At 40.7% G+C, this 15,665-nt stretch overlaps 1 protein-coding gene across 1 annotated transcript; it reads right to left on the reverse strand.

Moving 5' to 3' along the window:
- Positions 1 to 305: 305 nt before the first annotated feature.
- On the reverse strand, positions 306 to 6,570 carry ube2l3b (ubiquitin-conjugating enzyme E2L 3b). The gene is made up of 4 exons (XM_069683635.1): positions 6,515 to 6,570; positions 4,017 to 4,112; positions 3,747 to 3,933; positions 306 to 1,705 (listed from the first exon to the last, which is right to left on the reverse strand). The coding sequence occupies exons 1-4, from the start codon at positions 6,539 to 6,541 to the stop codon at positions 1,551 to 1,553; spliced, it is 465 nt and encodes a 154-aa protein (XP_069539736.1). The 5' UTR covers positions 6,542 to 6,570; the 3' UTR covers positions 306 to 1,550.
- Positions 6,571 to 15,665: the final 9,095 nt, after the last annotated feature.

Genomic DNA, 15,665 nt, shown 5'->3' on the forward strand with positions numbered 1-15,665 from the left:
TGTTTCTGTGTCATGGATTCATGCTGGTCACTGTAACTAATATAACAGAGTACGCTCAACACCTGCTCTGTTTGTAAAGAGTCCTCAGATGACTGTTAGGATTTGGAGATATATAAATAAAACCGATTGTCTGACACTGTTTAGACTTTGACATGCTGCTAAAGCTCCAGAGTACAAGAGATGGACCAATCAGTGGACCATGGGCAGCTGGCGACACTGTAACCATGTTATTAGGTTTGTTGGTTAGCATAATAAATGTATTTCTCTCAGCTCCAAACATGTGAGACATCAGGTGACAGCAGGCAGACAGTGAGGCCAAATGGTCAGCCATCTTTATTATGAAACAATATTGGGACCAGATCAAACAGCGGTTACATGGTGGTTGTTTTTGGCCACTGAAGTCCCTTCCTGTGTCCTGACGCTTCCCCGGACAGCCTGCCCTCTCCCAGCTGCCTTCAAGGTGCTCGTTTCTCGGACCGCCTCCAGGAGCTGAGCTTCATCCAGCCAGTGCTCCTCCTCCTCCTCCTGACATTCGGTCCCTCTCAGCTGGGCGGCCGACAGGCGATGAGCTGCTGGACTCTGTCTCAGTGTGGTGAAGGGCTCTGATTCTGTTTCAGGTGCTTCTACTGGGGGACTTCTAATTAACTCAACAGCTTCTTCATCATCATCGTTTCTACATCAAGTGCCAATCAAACTGTTCAAGGTGGAGAAATGATCATTAATGAGGAAAGGAAATCACAGGAGGCTTTAGTCATGCAACTGACGTGTGTGGAGAACATTTGGGGACTGTGTGCGTGTGTGGGCAGCTGAAGAGGAGATCTACATGTTTGGAGTGTTTTGAGACTAATTTTTACTTCTTCTGCAGCACTTTCAGCAACTATTTTAATGTGTTTAATGTATGGCCTGCCAGTATATGTGTGTGTGTGTGTGTGTGTGTGTGGGGGGTGTTCTAGCTACCGCTTCAGTATGTCAGGTTTGATTGAGTACTGACAGTCCAAAGAAATAATGGATCCTCCTGCTCTGTAATAATCTGTCAGTCGTGTCTATGTGAGGTCTACGTGAGGTCTATGGAACGCAGGAGCTGCTTATGTGGGGGGAGCGGCAACAGAAAATTAACACATGACTCAGAGTTTTTTCATCTAAGTCTTCATCTGAACATCAGCTTCCCTTAACTTTGCTTTTTCCATTTTCACATTAAGAAAAGAGTAGAAAGTTAGAAATGATGTGGAGGTGCATGGCCGAGGAGGAGGAGGAGGAGGAGAAGGGGAGGAAGCTGTCTGATCCACAGAGAGTCCGGGGGGGGTGGGGGGTGGGGGGGGGGTGGTGGTTGGGGGGGGGTGGGGGCTGGCTGCTGCCTGGCTTCAGCTGGGTGGCTCCGGGGCTGCAGGGGGACTGGTGAAGGGGAGAAGGGGGAGGGCAGTGAGTGAGGGAGCTGGAGCGGTACAGGGAAGAGTGGGGGAGCTAGAGGGTGATGGGAATTTGTTGAGGGGGTGAGATAGGAGGAGAGGAGGAGAAAGAGACAGAGAGAGGGCTACACGCTCGTCAGGTGATCAGTCCATTGGCCGCTTTTCACCGTGTTTCTTTGTAAACTCTTCAGCGTTCTTCAAGAATTTTTTACGGTCCTTTGAGTATTCTTCTGCTAGGTCTGCCCGCAGGGGGTGCTCTGGCTGGGGGTCGTTCACCAGCGCGATGAGGGACTGAATTACTGCAACACAGACAGAGAGACAGTAAGATGAGGACATGAGGGGACCCGTGTGTGTGGCAGAGAGCAGAGGAGGCAACACACTGAAGCTTCATCTGAGAAAGAGACATTTTAACAGACAGTTAATCCTCTGTGATCATATCTGACATTACTGACATATATTATCCACCAGAAAAGTCTGATTTTACCCTACTGATAGTTACATTATGTGTGTGCATGCACTCTGCCTGTGCACTCATTGTGCATGAGCAGAGTCTTCCACAAGATAAAGCTAGCAAGCTACGGGTCTTCGCAACAGCAGGAACTTTCCCCAGGAACTAGGAACCTTTTGAGGAGCAGGAAGAAGGGTCTAAATTTAGTTCCGGGGTAATCGATTCACCCCCTGAAAAGTCGCTGCTCAGGGGGGGTAGTACTTTCCAAAGGTCCAGGAACTTTTCAGGGCGGGGCCTGCAGTGCTGATCATTTTTGATTGGTCCGGTACTTGCAGTGTTTTATTTCACCCGCCACGTTTAAAAGACTGCAGCTGCAAGTTCACCGATATCATCATGCTTCGAGCTTGTTTATCGCCGTGCTTTGAGATGGAGTCAGAGAAGAAAGCCTACGACAGATGGACCGGTGTGGTGCAGTTAATTTTATTGCTCCTGCATGCGTCATTGGCCTGATTTGCATAACCTTCCGGGGACTTTAGGCCGCTGTGAAAACGCAGACAACAATGGGCCACAAGAACCACTTAGTTCTTTGAAGAGAAGTTCCTGGTACGTTTTGTCGAAAAGCAACTCTAGTCTCACAGAACAGCAGAGTTTGGTACAAATGATGCAGCTCTGCTCTCCATCGCTCACTGAGGACTCGTCCTGCAGTCAGTGAGGCACAGATGCTCATGTATGCACAGCTTACTGTTGCTGGTTTCTCCAGTGTTGCTGACCCCACTTTTATAACTTGATTGATTTTGATTATTTGCCTCGATTATTTACGATGAGTAAACCTGCACATTTTGCTTTGTTGGTCTGAAAATGATTTATTGAAATTAATTAAAGCAGAAACGTTAAGCCTTTTTAAACAGGTTTTATGTAATATTTACCTATAAACCTATAAGAAGCCTGTGTCGCAGCTAAACGGACTGTGTGTTATCGTGTAACTAAACCGACTTCATGGTGAGTCTCTGACAAACATCGACTGCTTTTCCAGAACAGACGGTTGGAGAAGAATGCCTTTTTCTTTTAGCTCTGTCAGACCTTCATGCTGTTCATCAATAGCATCTCTCACATACTGGATCTGACATGTAGATTCAATGTGATCTTAAGATGCAGAAAAACTGGATACAACACAGTCCCACAGGGGTCTCCAACCCTGCTCCTTGAGAGCTACCTTCCTGCATGTTTTAGGTTTCTCCGTACCCTAACACACCTGATTTGGACCAACTGAAGCGTCTTAGGGGATTGTTGAGCAAAACATTGGAATCAGGTGTGTTAGAGTTGGAGAAACCTTAAACATGCAGGAAGGTAGCTCTCCAGGAGCAGGGTTAGAGACCCCTGATGTAGAGAGAATTGGTACAGAGGAGGAGAGACAGCAGCTGCTGGTGGTGTAGCTGCATCACACATAAAACTAGTTTTGAACAGGGCGTGCTGGAGAGACACACAGGAGATGAACCTACGCGCACTCTGGAGCCACATGGTGGTTATTTCAAATGCACCCACCCTTAGAGAGGCTTCATAAGAGATCCTTTAGTTTAACAGGGCTTGTTAAATTGTAGTTCATCAGTGAGATCCATCCGCCTCTAAAAGAGTGGTATTTCCTCCAGTTCATTCATATTCTCTGAGTGTTTGTTCATGTCATATTGTTCTGATTTAATGAGGTAAAGTTTGATCTTAACACATTACACTTTGATTTGTCTGGCTGTGTTTGTCCTCTCTCTAAATGACGTCTTTGTTTTGGTTTTCGAACTGTTACTAACCACAACCCTGCTCTGTGCACAAGTATTGATGAGTATTACTGTGAGTTAAGTGAAGTGTGATCCTGTCGCTGCTTGTAACAGTAACACACTCACCTTGGTCAGTTTTGGTGGCAGGCTTCCAGTTCTCTGCACTGATCACAGGCAAGCACACCTGGCCCTTCTCGTCGATGTTGGGGTGATAGATCTTTGTCTTGAATGTGATCTTGGGAGGCTTGAAGGGGTACTCAGTGGGGAAAATGATTTCGATCCTGAACGCACCTTTGTCATAAGGAGGGTTGTCCTGCGGGAGAGAGGAGGAGGTTGGTGAAGGAGCCTATGGGCTTAACAACATTGGGGGCAGGCAGACTCAGACAGAATACTTACAGGAACAATGAGCCCTTGCCATGACAATAGGTTTGATTCCTCAACTTGAATGTTTCTGAAGTTTTTCATTCCAGACCTGCGAATCTCCTCAAGTTCCTGAGAGAACCAGCAGACAGCGTGTTACACAGGTGGAAACAGACAGGCAAAACAATATTCACTTCACAGCTGGATTAAAGTACAACTGCTGCTGTTTTTCTGGATCCATTTCATTCAAACAGTGAAATATTCCGGTTATATAACGGTCAGCTTAACAACAGGTTCCAGGTGTTAAGGAAAATACTTTGGATTCAAACTTGCTGGTTGACCTGAAGAGTTTACCTTTCTTTCCTGGTTATGTGTGTATCAACATGTGTGAGTGCTACCTCAACATGCCTTGCAACAATATCCCCTGCAGGCATGATGCAGGTAACATTTGTTTGTGGCACCAGTGACTTTTATTGGTCACAAGTCACAGTGATCACAAGTAGTCACAAGTGAAGGTATTGTGACAAGAGGATTTTAGATGTGCTTGTTTAGCCTCTGATACGGCCCAGAACGTAGGATCAGGAATCAGACAGTACACCAGTCTGAGCATCATTCAGATACTGTTATTTATCAGCCTTTGAAAAGAAATCTACTTTCTGTCAGAGGAAATCAGCTCTTCTTCTGCATGAAAACAGCAGCATACAGCACGTTCTGCTACCACATATTATGTCTGCCACCAGCAACTACTATGTTAGAGCAGCAAAGAAGAAATGAAACATATATAATGTGATAAACAACAGCACTGTGGTGCTACCAGAGAATGTACTGTTAGGATTAACAATGTTGCTCTCAGACCTGGTGCTGGTTCTGACTTGGACTTTAAAATATAGTTAGCAACAGTAAGAAAGGGCATAATACACTATATTTATTCCTAAGGTCTGAAATAGTGGTCTGATTAATTCCCATAAAGCAAAAGCACTGTGCTTAAGTTTGATCTTCGATCACTGTCATTAGCTGAGTCTTGTCTTGTGTAATGAGTTGAGTTACTGATGTTCTAAACAACAGTCCCATTTTGCTCTGTGAAACACTGCTGGTAACCAAAGCAAAGGTTTACTCTGCTTACTTTACCCTGACGTTTCTGCTTCATTTCCTGGGTCTGCTGCTAGCTGTGGAAGCTAAATACTGCTGTTACTTTAAGTACTAGCTGCAGTGCAAAGTCTCATCTACTGTGAGACTGGAAAAACAGCACATCCTGTGTTATGATCCCAACAGCCATATATGAAACTTTGTAGAGCTGGAACACCAAACTATTTAGAGTTATAATTTTATAGTTTTAACTGATGTCACATGTTGTCACACAACAAGGAAGCATTAGCCAATTTGCCCTGACAAAGTTAAAATCAGGAGAATTGATGCTCCTCTTGCTGTTAATCCTGACTGTTTTCTTCAGTGGACTTGTGCTAATTTAATACACACAGTTAATCATTACCAAGTAAGTATTTTTACGGGTTAACATCACGGACGCATGCCATGACTTTTACTTTCACTTACAAGCTTCCTGATTGTGTGAACCGCAGCTTGTGGCTGTACTGTACTATACATACCGAATATATGAGCCTATGACTTGATATATCCAACACCCGATGATAAGTTGTGTATATTAGAGTGTTCTGATGCTTCACTTTTTGTTTTTCAGGGTAGTTTCCTGATCTCTCTCATGATCAGGTGAGAAAGCAGCTCCTCTGAATTAACATCTGAACACAATCACAGTGTACCATCACTGGATTGATCACTGGATTGGAATAAGTGAACAGGGGAGAAAGGCACACAACCAAACTTTAATCACATGGTAACAGATAACACGGAGCATGCGTAATGTGTCATCACCACTGTCCAAACGTCACTCAGCTTGCTGATAACGTTTAACCGTTACAGATATAAACAGGTGAAGTCTGGTGCGTTAACTTGACAGTGATAAGAAATGTAAAAGGTTTATTTATACCAACTACACCTCCATCCTGCTCTTAATGAAACCTGCCGGACTGTGAGTGCAGCTGACGCTCACTGGCTAACAGTTAGCGTTAGCTGAAACGCAGCTAACGTCTGGGGCTAACAGGTTAGCTGATTAGCTAGCGCCGTATGCTGTTTAAAATCGCGTACGGTCTTACGTCGGTAACATCTAAATTTACTCCCTCGGTCATACAACACATAACAGCACGAGAGCCATTTTTATAAACTAAACTACACATCAGTTCTTAAGTCGTGTTCAGCAGGCTGAATCTGGACTCTGTGGCCTGTTTGCCGGTGTTGTGCTGCCTAACGGTAATATTTGTGGGCTAACGTTAGGTGGCCAGTAGTGACCTCTCCTTTTAATTAAGTTTCTAGCAAAAAACGGAAAATAAATGTGTCTTTACACAACAACATTGTCTTATAAGAGCTTAGGTAACGTGTGAAAACATCCAGTAGCCGCTAATTCTTCTCACAAATCACACACAACACAAATTATAAGAAAATAACGGGATCGGGAGATTTACCTTGGCCAGCCTCCTGCTCGCCGCCATCTTGAAACTACTGTGTGTCCCAGAATGCACCGCGCGCCGAATATGGGTCTGCTGCTGAGGATTAGCAAGCAGCCACTCACAACAGTACATTTGCTAAATCATGGTATACTCTCTACAGGGCTCACAGGAAAAACAGAGACAGGACAAAGCCTGAAAGTTAACCTGTTATTACGGGACGACTTTAACCCCAGCCCAGGTGTTAATAACCTGAAAGTTACACATATCATTTGTATATTTTTATTAGCATACATATAACATATTTTGTTATTAAAGGTTAGACTTTGTAATTCAAATAAAAGGTGTTAACCTGTATCAAGCTACATACAAAAAAAGACTTTACTCAAGCTCTTAAAATCAACAAAAAATATATGTTTTTATGAATGATTACATTCACTGTAATACATCTTAAATTAAGTTATTCATTTGAATGAATTCACGGTGGATTATTTTTCAGATTTGTTAATATAACTCTGTTGTGGAGTTTAAACCTGCTGCAAAGAACGACAGTTAAAGATTGACTCTGAATGTCATTTTTAATTTAGATATGATTGATAACATCTCTTGGGTTCAGTCCCATGTTGAAACATGGAGGGAGACAGGGTTGCCCATAGTAATATTTCTATTTTTTAGTTTTTTATTAAAACACCCAGATGCCATGTACTTCAAAGGTGACTGATGAGGTGATCTCTAGTTTTCTTCATATGTAAGCCTGTACACAGACTGCGTTCAGCGGGTTTGGACCTGACTGACTGATCAAAGGAAATGTACGATGCACAGTTAATGAATTTTCAATTTCTATGTAAAATAATGTCTGAAATTTTAAATCTGTTCCAGTATTTACATACCCTGTAATTTAGTCATAAATCATAATCCAGCTCTCACATGTCAGTAATAAAGTAGGTCAATGGTTCCTGATTAATTTAGGCATTTGAATGCAAGAAAAAAAAAATCAGAATGATCTTAAGGCTAATATAAAGAAAACCCTAACCCTATATGCAACATAATCCTGCTTTAATGCTTTACTCAACTCAACTTGAGAGAGAGAGAGAGATCTATTAGAGGCAGTGGAAACATGAAATTTATGAGAATCAGAATCAGCTTTCATGGTACCAGGTGCTACAAAAATAAGTAATTTATCTCTGCTTTTACATTGCTCTCAGTCTACAGACAGAGACAGAAGCAGACGTGCAGATTTATGTATGTTGAAGAGGGCAAAGGATGCTCTAATAAAAATGATGATGTTCACCACCAACCACTTCACGTTTCGAACAAGTTTTCCCCACTCAGCGACACACCCGCTGAAAAACCAACTCTGGTTATTGGCAGCTCCATAGTCAGAAATGTGAAGTTAGCGAAGCCAGCGGCCATAGTGAAATGTATTCCTGGGGCCAGAGCGGGCGACATCGAGTCAAATTTAAAACTGCTGACAAAGGATAATCGTAAATTTGATAAGATTGTAATTCATGTTGGCGTTAATGACTCCCAGTTACGTCAATCGGAAGTCACTAAAATTAATGTTGAGTCGGTGTGTGCATTTGCAAAGACGATGTCGGACTCCGTAGTTTTTTCTGGACCCCTGCCCAATCTGACGAGTGATGACATGTATAGCCGCATGTCATCATTCAACTGCTGGCTGTCGAGGTGGTGCCCAGCAAACGATGTGGGCTTCATAGATAACTGGCAGACATTCTGGGGAAAGCCTGGTCTTATCGGAAGAGACGGCATTCATCCCACTTTGGATGGTGCAGCTCTTTTGTCTCGTAATATGGCTAAGTTTGTTAGTCGTAAAACCTGACAAACCAGAGTTGAGACCAGGAGGCAGAGCTGTAGTCCTACACACTCCTCTGAGCTTCCCTGTGAGCAGTTTCCCAGCCACAATGTTAATGTTATAGAGACTGTGTCTGCCCCCCAACCCAGGCCTTTTATTACAGTTAATTCAAACTCAAATAAAAAAGGAGTAAATCAAAAAAATTTAATAAAAATTAAAACAACAACCAAAGTTATGCCAAAAAATATGAGAATTAAATGTGGTCTGTTAAATATCAGATCCCTGTCATCTAAAGCTCTATTAGTGAACGATCTGATATCAGATTATCATATTGATTTACTCTCTTTAACTGAGACTTGGCTGTGTCAGGAAGAATATGTCAGCTTAAATGAATCCACTCCTCCCAGTCATCTTAATACCCATATTCCTCGAGACACTGGTCGAGGTGGTGGAGTGGCAGCTATCTTCAGTTCTAGTCTTCTAATCAACCCTCGACCAAAACTTAGTTTCAGCTCTTTTGAAAGCCTTGTTCTGAGTTTTTCACACCCAGCTTGGAAAACTTTACAGCCTGTTTTATTTGTGATAGTATACCGCCCTCCTGGCGCATACTCTGATTTTCTAACTGAATTCTCAGAGTTTTTAGCAGATTTAGTCCTGAGTTCAGATAAAATAATTATCGTAGGGGACTTCAATATTCATGTAGATGTTGATAATGATAGTCTTAGCATGGCATTTATGTCCCTTTTGGACTCTATTGGTTTCACTCAAAGTGTAAACCAGCCTACTCACCGCTTTAACCACACCCTCCACCTTGTTCTAGCTTATGGCCTTGAAACCGAAAACTTAATTGTCTTCCCACAAAATCCTCTTTTATCAGATCACTATTTAGTAACATTCGATGTCCTATTAACCGACTACTCTCCAGTTAACAAAAATGTACTCACAAGATGTTTGTCTGATAGGACTGTAGCTAAATTTAAGGAAACAATTCCAGCTGCTTTTAATTCTTTACCACATCTGTTTACTACAGAAAGCTCTGATGCTAATGTTAGTCCCTCTCAGCTTGATCAGTTTGTTGATAGTACTGCAGGTTTGCTGAGAAGTACTCTAGACTCGATTGCCTCCTTAAAAAAGAAGATTATTAAACGGCAGAGGCTAGCTCCATGGTATGACTCAGAAACTCGTAACTTGAAGCAAATGTGGCGTAAATTTGAAAGAATGTGGCGATCCACCAAAACAGAAGAGTCTCGTTTACTCTGGCAAAATAGTCTTAATAAATACAGGAAGGCCCTACGGCATGCTCGAGGTGTCTACTACTCCTCCCTCATAGAAGAACATAAAAACAATCCCAGGTACCTTTTCAGCACTGTAGCCAGGCTGACAGAGAGTCACAGCTCCACTGAGCCAAGTATTCCTATAGGCCTCAGCAGTGATGATTTCATGAGCTTCTTTAATGACAAAATCCTAAAGATAAGAGACAAAATTTGTAACCTCCTGCCGTTAACTGGTGCAGATGTATCTTTGGAAACTGCTCAAAAACCTGATGTTTACCTTGACTGTTTTTCTCCAGTTGACCTTCCTGAGCTAAATTCTCTGATATCTTCGTCTAAACCATCAACCTGTCTTTTAGACCCGATTCCAACCAAGCTGCTTAAGGAAGTCTTTCCCTCAATTAGCACTTCTTTACTAGATATGATCAATATGTCTTTATCAACTGGCTATGTACCCCAGTCTTTTAAACTAGCTGTAATTAAGCCACTTCTTAAAAAGCCTACCCTAGATTCAGGCACCTTAGCTAACTATAGACCTATATCTAACCTTCCTTTTATCTCAAAGATCCTTGAGAAAGCAGTCGCTAATCAATTATGTGACTTTCTTCATAACAACAGTTTATTTGAGGACTTTCAGTCAGGATTTAGAGTCCACCATGGCCCTGAGACAGCCCTTGTGCGAGTTTCAAATGATCTACTTACTGCTTCAGACAGAGGACTTCTCTCTGTACTCGTCCTGTTAGATCTTAGTGCCGCTTTCGACACGATAGACCATCACATCCTGTTACAGAGATTAGAACATTTAATTGGCATTACAGGATCTGCACTAAGTTGGTTTAAATCTTATTTATCAGATCGATCTCAGTTTGTTAATGTTCATGATGTGTCCTCTATGCACACCAAAGTTAGTCATGGAGTTCCACAAGGTTCTGTGCTTGGACCGATTCTTTTTACCTTATATATGCTTCCTCTGGGTAATATCATGAGGAAACACTCCATTAATTTTCATTGTTATGCAGATGATACTCAATCATACTTATCTATGAAGCCAGACGAAACCAATCAGCTATCTAAACTAGAAGCATGCCTTAAGGACATAAAGATCTGGATGACTAGAAACTTTCTGCTACTTAATTCAGACAAAACTGAAGTTATTGTGCTCGGCCAAAAACACCTTAGAGACTCTTTCTCTAATGATATAGCTGCCCTAGATGGCATCAGCCTGGCATCCAGCACTACTGTTAGGAATCTGGGAGATCTATTTGATCAGGATATGTCCTTCATCTCCCACATAAAACAAATATCAAGGACAGCCTTCTTTCATCTTCGCAACATAGCAAAAATCAGACACATCTTGTCTCAAAACGATGCAGAAAAACTAGTCCATGCATTCGTTACTTCCAGGTTGGATTATTGTAACTCGTTACTATCAGGCTGCCCTAATAAGTCACTAAAAACTCTGCAGCTGGTACAAAATGCTGCAGCACATGTGCTGACAAGAACTAGGAAGAGAGATCACATCTCTCCTGTATTAGCCTCTCTGCACTGGCTTCCTGTAAAATCTAGAATAGAATTTAAAATCCTTCTTCTTACTTACAAAGCTCTTAATGGTCAGGCACCATCATATCTTAAAGAGCTCATAGTGCCATATTACCCCTCTAGAACATTGCGCTCCCAGGATGCAGGCCTGCTTGTGGTACCTAAAGTCTCTAAGAGTAGTGTTGGAGGTAGAGCCTTCAATTACCAGGCCCCCCTCCTCTGGAACAATCTACCAGTCAAGGTCCGGGAGGCAGACACCCTCTCTTCTTTTAAGAGTAGACTTAAAACTTTCCTCTTTGACAAAGCTTATAGTTAGGGCTGGCTCAGGCTTGGACCAGACCATAGTTATGCTGCTATAGGTTTAGACTGCCGGGGGGATCTGACACACCAAGCTTCTCTCTCTCTCTCTCTCTGACTCTCTGACTCTCTCTCTCTCTCTCTCTCTCTCTTCCTGTCTCTCTGACTCTCTCTCTCTCTCTGTCATATTAATGCAGCTCATTAACTCTGTATCTTCTGGTCCCATTAACATTACTAACCACATATCTTCCCGGGAGTTCTCATGCTCCCTTGTCTTGAAGGTTCCTGGGGATCGCTGCTGCAGACCACCTGCTGCTGTGGACCTGCTCGACTGCAACAACTACTAACATCAGCCTTCCCCATAGTATCATTATTGTTGCTGCTAATGCTAATAGTAGACCTGTGGCCTTTAACTGTTACAATTACGATTACCTCAGCCTTTATCACTACTCTGCTTCTCTCGCTAATTTATTTATTTATTTATTTATTTAGCCAATCTTCACCCTAGTCTACCACTATTATTGGCATTGTAACCATAAGTACGTGTCTGTTGTTGTTCATGTAACAAGGACATATGTTGTTGTGGTAACAAGAACATATGTTGTTGTTGCTCTCTTTGCCTGTCTCTATCCTGCATCTCCTTCTATCCCATTTTCGGCCCATCCAGTCGAGGCAGATGGCTGTTCAATATGAGTCTGGTTCTGCTCGAGGTTTCTGCCTGTTAAAAGGAAGTTTTTCCTTGCCAATGTGCCGAATTGCTAAGTGCTACTCATGGTGGATTGATGTTGGGCCTCTCTTTAAATAACTTAACAAAGAGTCGGTCTAGACCTGCTCTTTCTGTAAAGTGTCTCGAGATAACCCTGGTTATGATTTGGCGCTATACAAATAAAATTTGATTTGATTTGATTTGATTTGATTTGATTATAGATTACATTATAGAATTCCAATCACAGCATATGAAAGGTTGTCCATATTTGACAGCCAAACTTTGAGCAACATTAACATTTGATGGGCCCCTCTCCTGGTGTTGGTCTGAGGGGTATTATCATGGCATGAAATACAAAAGTGAACTTCCTTTTTTTTAACAAGGCAATAATAGAAAAAACTAATTGAAGAAGTCACAATAAAATTCAAAGAAAAAAGAATTAAACGTAATAAGAAAATAAATGAATAAATAATACTAAAAATAACAATAATAAATATATTAAATGTGTACAACAAAAGTGCATTCTTGTCCAATGAGTTCCTTAGAGGTCATCATATATTTCCAGTTCATTATAAGCTGTGAGGAGAGACTTGGCATGTTTCCCTTTCATTAGTTTTAAAGCTCTGAGATGATTGTCGACAAGGTTCCTCCTCAAGACAGAACATGGCTTTCATATTCCTCCATTTACATGTGTGAATGAAACATTTCTCAAGCACTATCAGATTGTTCATTATCAAGTCCTTTATGTTTATACCAAATACAATAGTATCTCTTGTGAGAGGATCCACTTTTTTTGGAGATTTTGGATGATGACCAGTCCTGCAAATCCTTCCAGAATGTTATGGAATACATACAGTGGAAAAATAGACGGTCTGTTGTTTCATTTTCAGTATCTCAACAGTTGTTGTGATCAACGTTAAATCTCGTTTTCAACAGTTCATTGGATGGCTTAATATTATTTAGCATTTTGAAGTGGACCTCTTTGGTTTTAAGGCTTATTGGATATTTGATTTAGTTCGTTCTCCATCTTTTAATGTCTGATTGTGAAAACAGCTGCATAATTGAGTTTCTGTTTGGTTGTGTTGGGTACTGTGTTTGATTTAAATAGTTACAAATCAATTTGTTTGTTTTTCCATTGGCCCGAAAGTCATGACCATTAAATTCAAGTACAGATAAGTTAACACACAGGACTGTTTATCTATCTAATCTAATCTAATCATTTCACTGAAATGGGAATCACTTTGATAACCTGATTCAGTGCGTGTGCAGGTTATACTATATTTCAAGCAAAAGTTTTCATAAGATAACCAGAGTCCTTGGTCATAAGTTAGATGTGTTCTTGACCAGATATTTCTATTCATCCAATGCTGTAAGTATAGAGATTTACAACTACATAACACATATCTGTTATTCCAAATAGGAGTTTGGTGCAGAGTAAAGTTGTGTGTGTACATGAGTTTCCAGCACAACAGAACCTGCTTGTGAATTGGTTGGCAATTTTTCAACCTGAAAGTCACATTTCAGAACCAGCTCTATACCACCTAGTGTTTTTGAACATACCTCTGGGGAGGGAATACCAAATAGAATTTCTGTTCAGCAAGAAACCTTTTTTTTTAAAACATTATTTTTTTGGCTTTTTATGCCTTTATTTTAGAGAGAGGACAGTGGATGGTGGGGGAAATGTGGGAGGAGAAAGTGGGAACGACACATGACAAAGGGCCAAGGGCAGGAGTTGAACCCAGGGTTGCCGCATCAAGGACTCTAGCCTCTGTATAAATTATATTGATTTGATTTAACTGCTGAGCTAAACCAGCGCCCAGAAAGAATCATTTTAACCATTTTGATATCAACATAGCGTTTAGGGAATTCAAAAGCTTGTAAAGCACCATCTTTATGATCATTTGCTTCCAAATATAATGGACCATGTCAAGATGAAATTAATGTTTAATTGGTTGATGGTTTTTAAGAACTTATGGGGTATGGCCACTGAATATGCAGGATAAATGCATCTTTCTAATTATTCCCTTTTAGTAAGGTACGTCTCTTTGTAGCCACATATTTATCTTAGACTTGCATTCAATCATTTTGTCTTGTATATTTAAGGTTTCGCTGACAGTTGTAACTTTGGTGTTATGGATTCCAAGATATTTCACTGAAACTTTGATAGGGATATTATAAGCCTCTGAAAGGTTACATTATGGCCTTTAATTCACATTGACTGTGGTTGAGTGTTAGGCCTGATTCTTTAGAGAACATATTAATTAACTCCAAGACTTTGGGAATTTGTTCAAATTTTTTTTTTAAAGATTGTGGTGTCATCAGCTAATTGGCTTATTTTTCAATGTCTGAGTTTTTAAGAAGCACTGCTCGCATTTCTGCTGCCAGAATGAATGAATAGGAACGAGGAAATGTTAGATCCTTGTTTAACTCTATTGATGGTATTGATGGTGAAACGAAGGGAGGAATCCTGAGGGAGCGCTCCTGGACTAGTTGTGTCACTGTAAAAAAAAGTAAATTATACTACAGAAGAGATAGATAGACAGATAGATAGATAGATAGATAGATAGATAGATAGATAGATAGATTGATAGATCTTTATTGTCACTGTTTATAAAAACAACAAAAGATAGGTCCAAAACCATACATTCTCACAACTTTAAACAAAAGTTGGTGTTCTGGCCTGTCAAATGACTTGTAGAAGTCAAGGAATAAAATAAATCCATTATCTTCTGTTCGATAATTGTAGTCTAAAAAGTCTACTAGTCTTTTGTTGTTATGTATGGACCTATTGCTTACAAATCTGGGTTGCGTTACACTGATTAATTGATCCAGTCCTCTTTTTAATCTGGTAGAATATAGGTCAGTAATTAATAATCATTGTTTAAGAGCGATAGTTATCTAAAATCTTATTATCTTTACCTGGTTTTGGTATGAGTGTGATAATGCTTTGTTTCATGCTATTTAGTAGTGACAAGTTTGTTGTAGCCTCTCTGAAGAGGCTGTCAGAAAAGGACATTTCTGAGCAGATCCCAAAAGTGTCTATAAAAGTTAGCTGTCAGTCCATCTGGGCCTGGAGGTTTATCTCATTTTAGGTGCATGACTGCTTTGTCTAGTATATCCAGGGTAAAATCCGCATCACACTCTTCTCTGAAGTCGCTGTCAATCTGAGGAATAAATTCTTTAATTTGAAAAGTCAAAATCTTCCATAGAAAAAGATGAGCTGTATAGATTTAGGTAGAATGCTATGTCTTTAGCACTTAATGTTGGGTCTGTGCATTCCATACCTTTAATTATAAGAGATCTTAGAATTTCTCTCCTGTCGTTTTATTTGTAGTCTGCAAGAATAAGCTGATTTTTTTCTCTCCTTCAATCCACTTAGACCTGATAAATGCTCCTCTGGCTTTTCTTTCATAAGTTCGATCAAATTTGGATTGCAACGAACAGAGTTTCACTGTATTATCATTTGATAATATTGGGTTTATGGTAATTGCATGAATTTCTTTTAACTGTTCTTCCTCAGCATTATACCTATTTTTGATATCT

This window comes from Semicossyphus pulcher, unplaced genomic scaffold, assembly GCF_022749685.1.
Source record: "Semicossyphus pulcher isolate SPU_LCO1_2020_fin unplaced genomic scaffold, fSemPul1.0.p SCAF_6, whole genome shotgun sequence".
Classification (NCBI taxonomy): domain Eukaryota; kingdom Metazoa; phylum Chordata; class Actinopteri; order Labriformes; family Labridae; genus Semicossyphus; species Semicossyphus pulcher.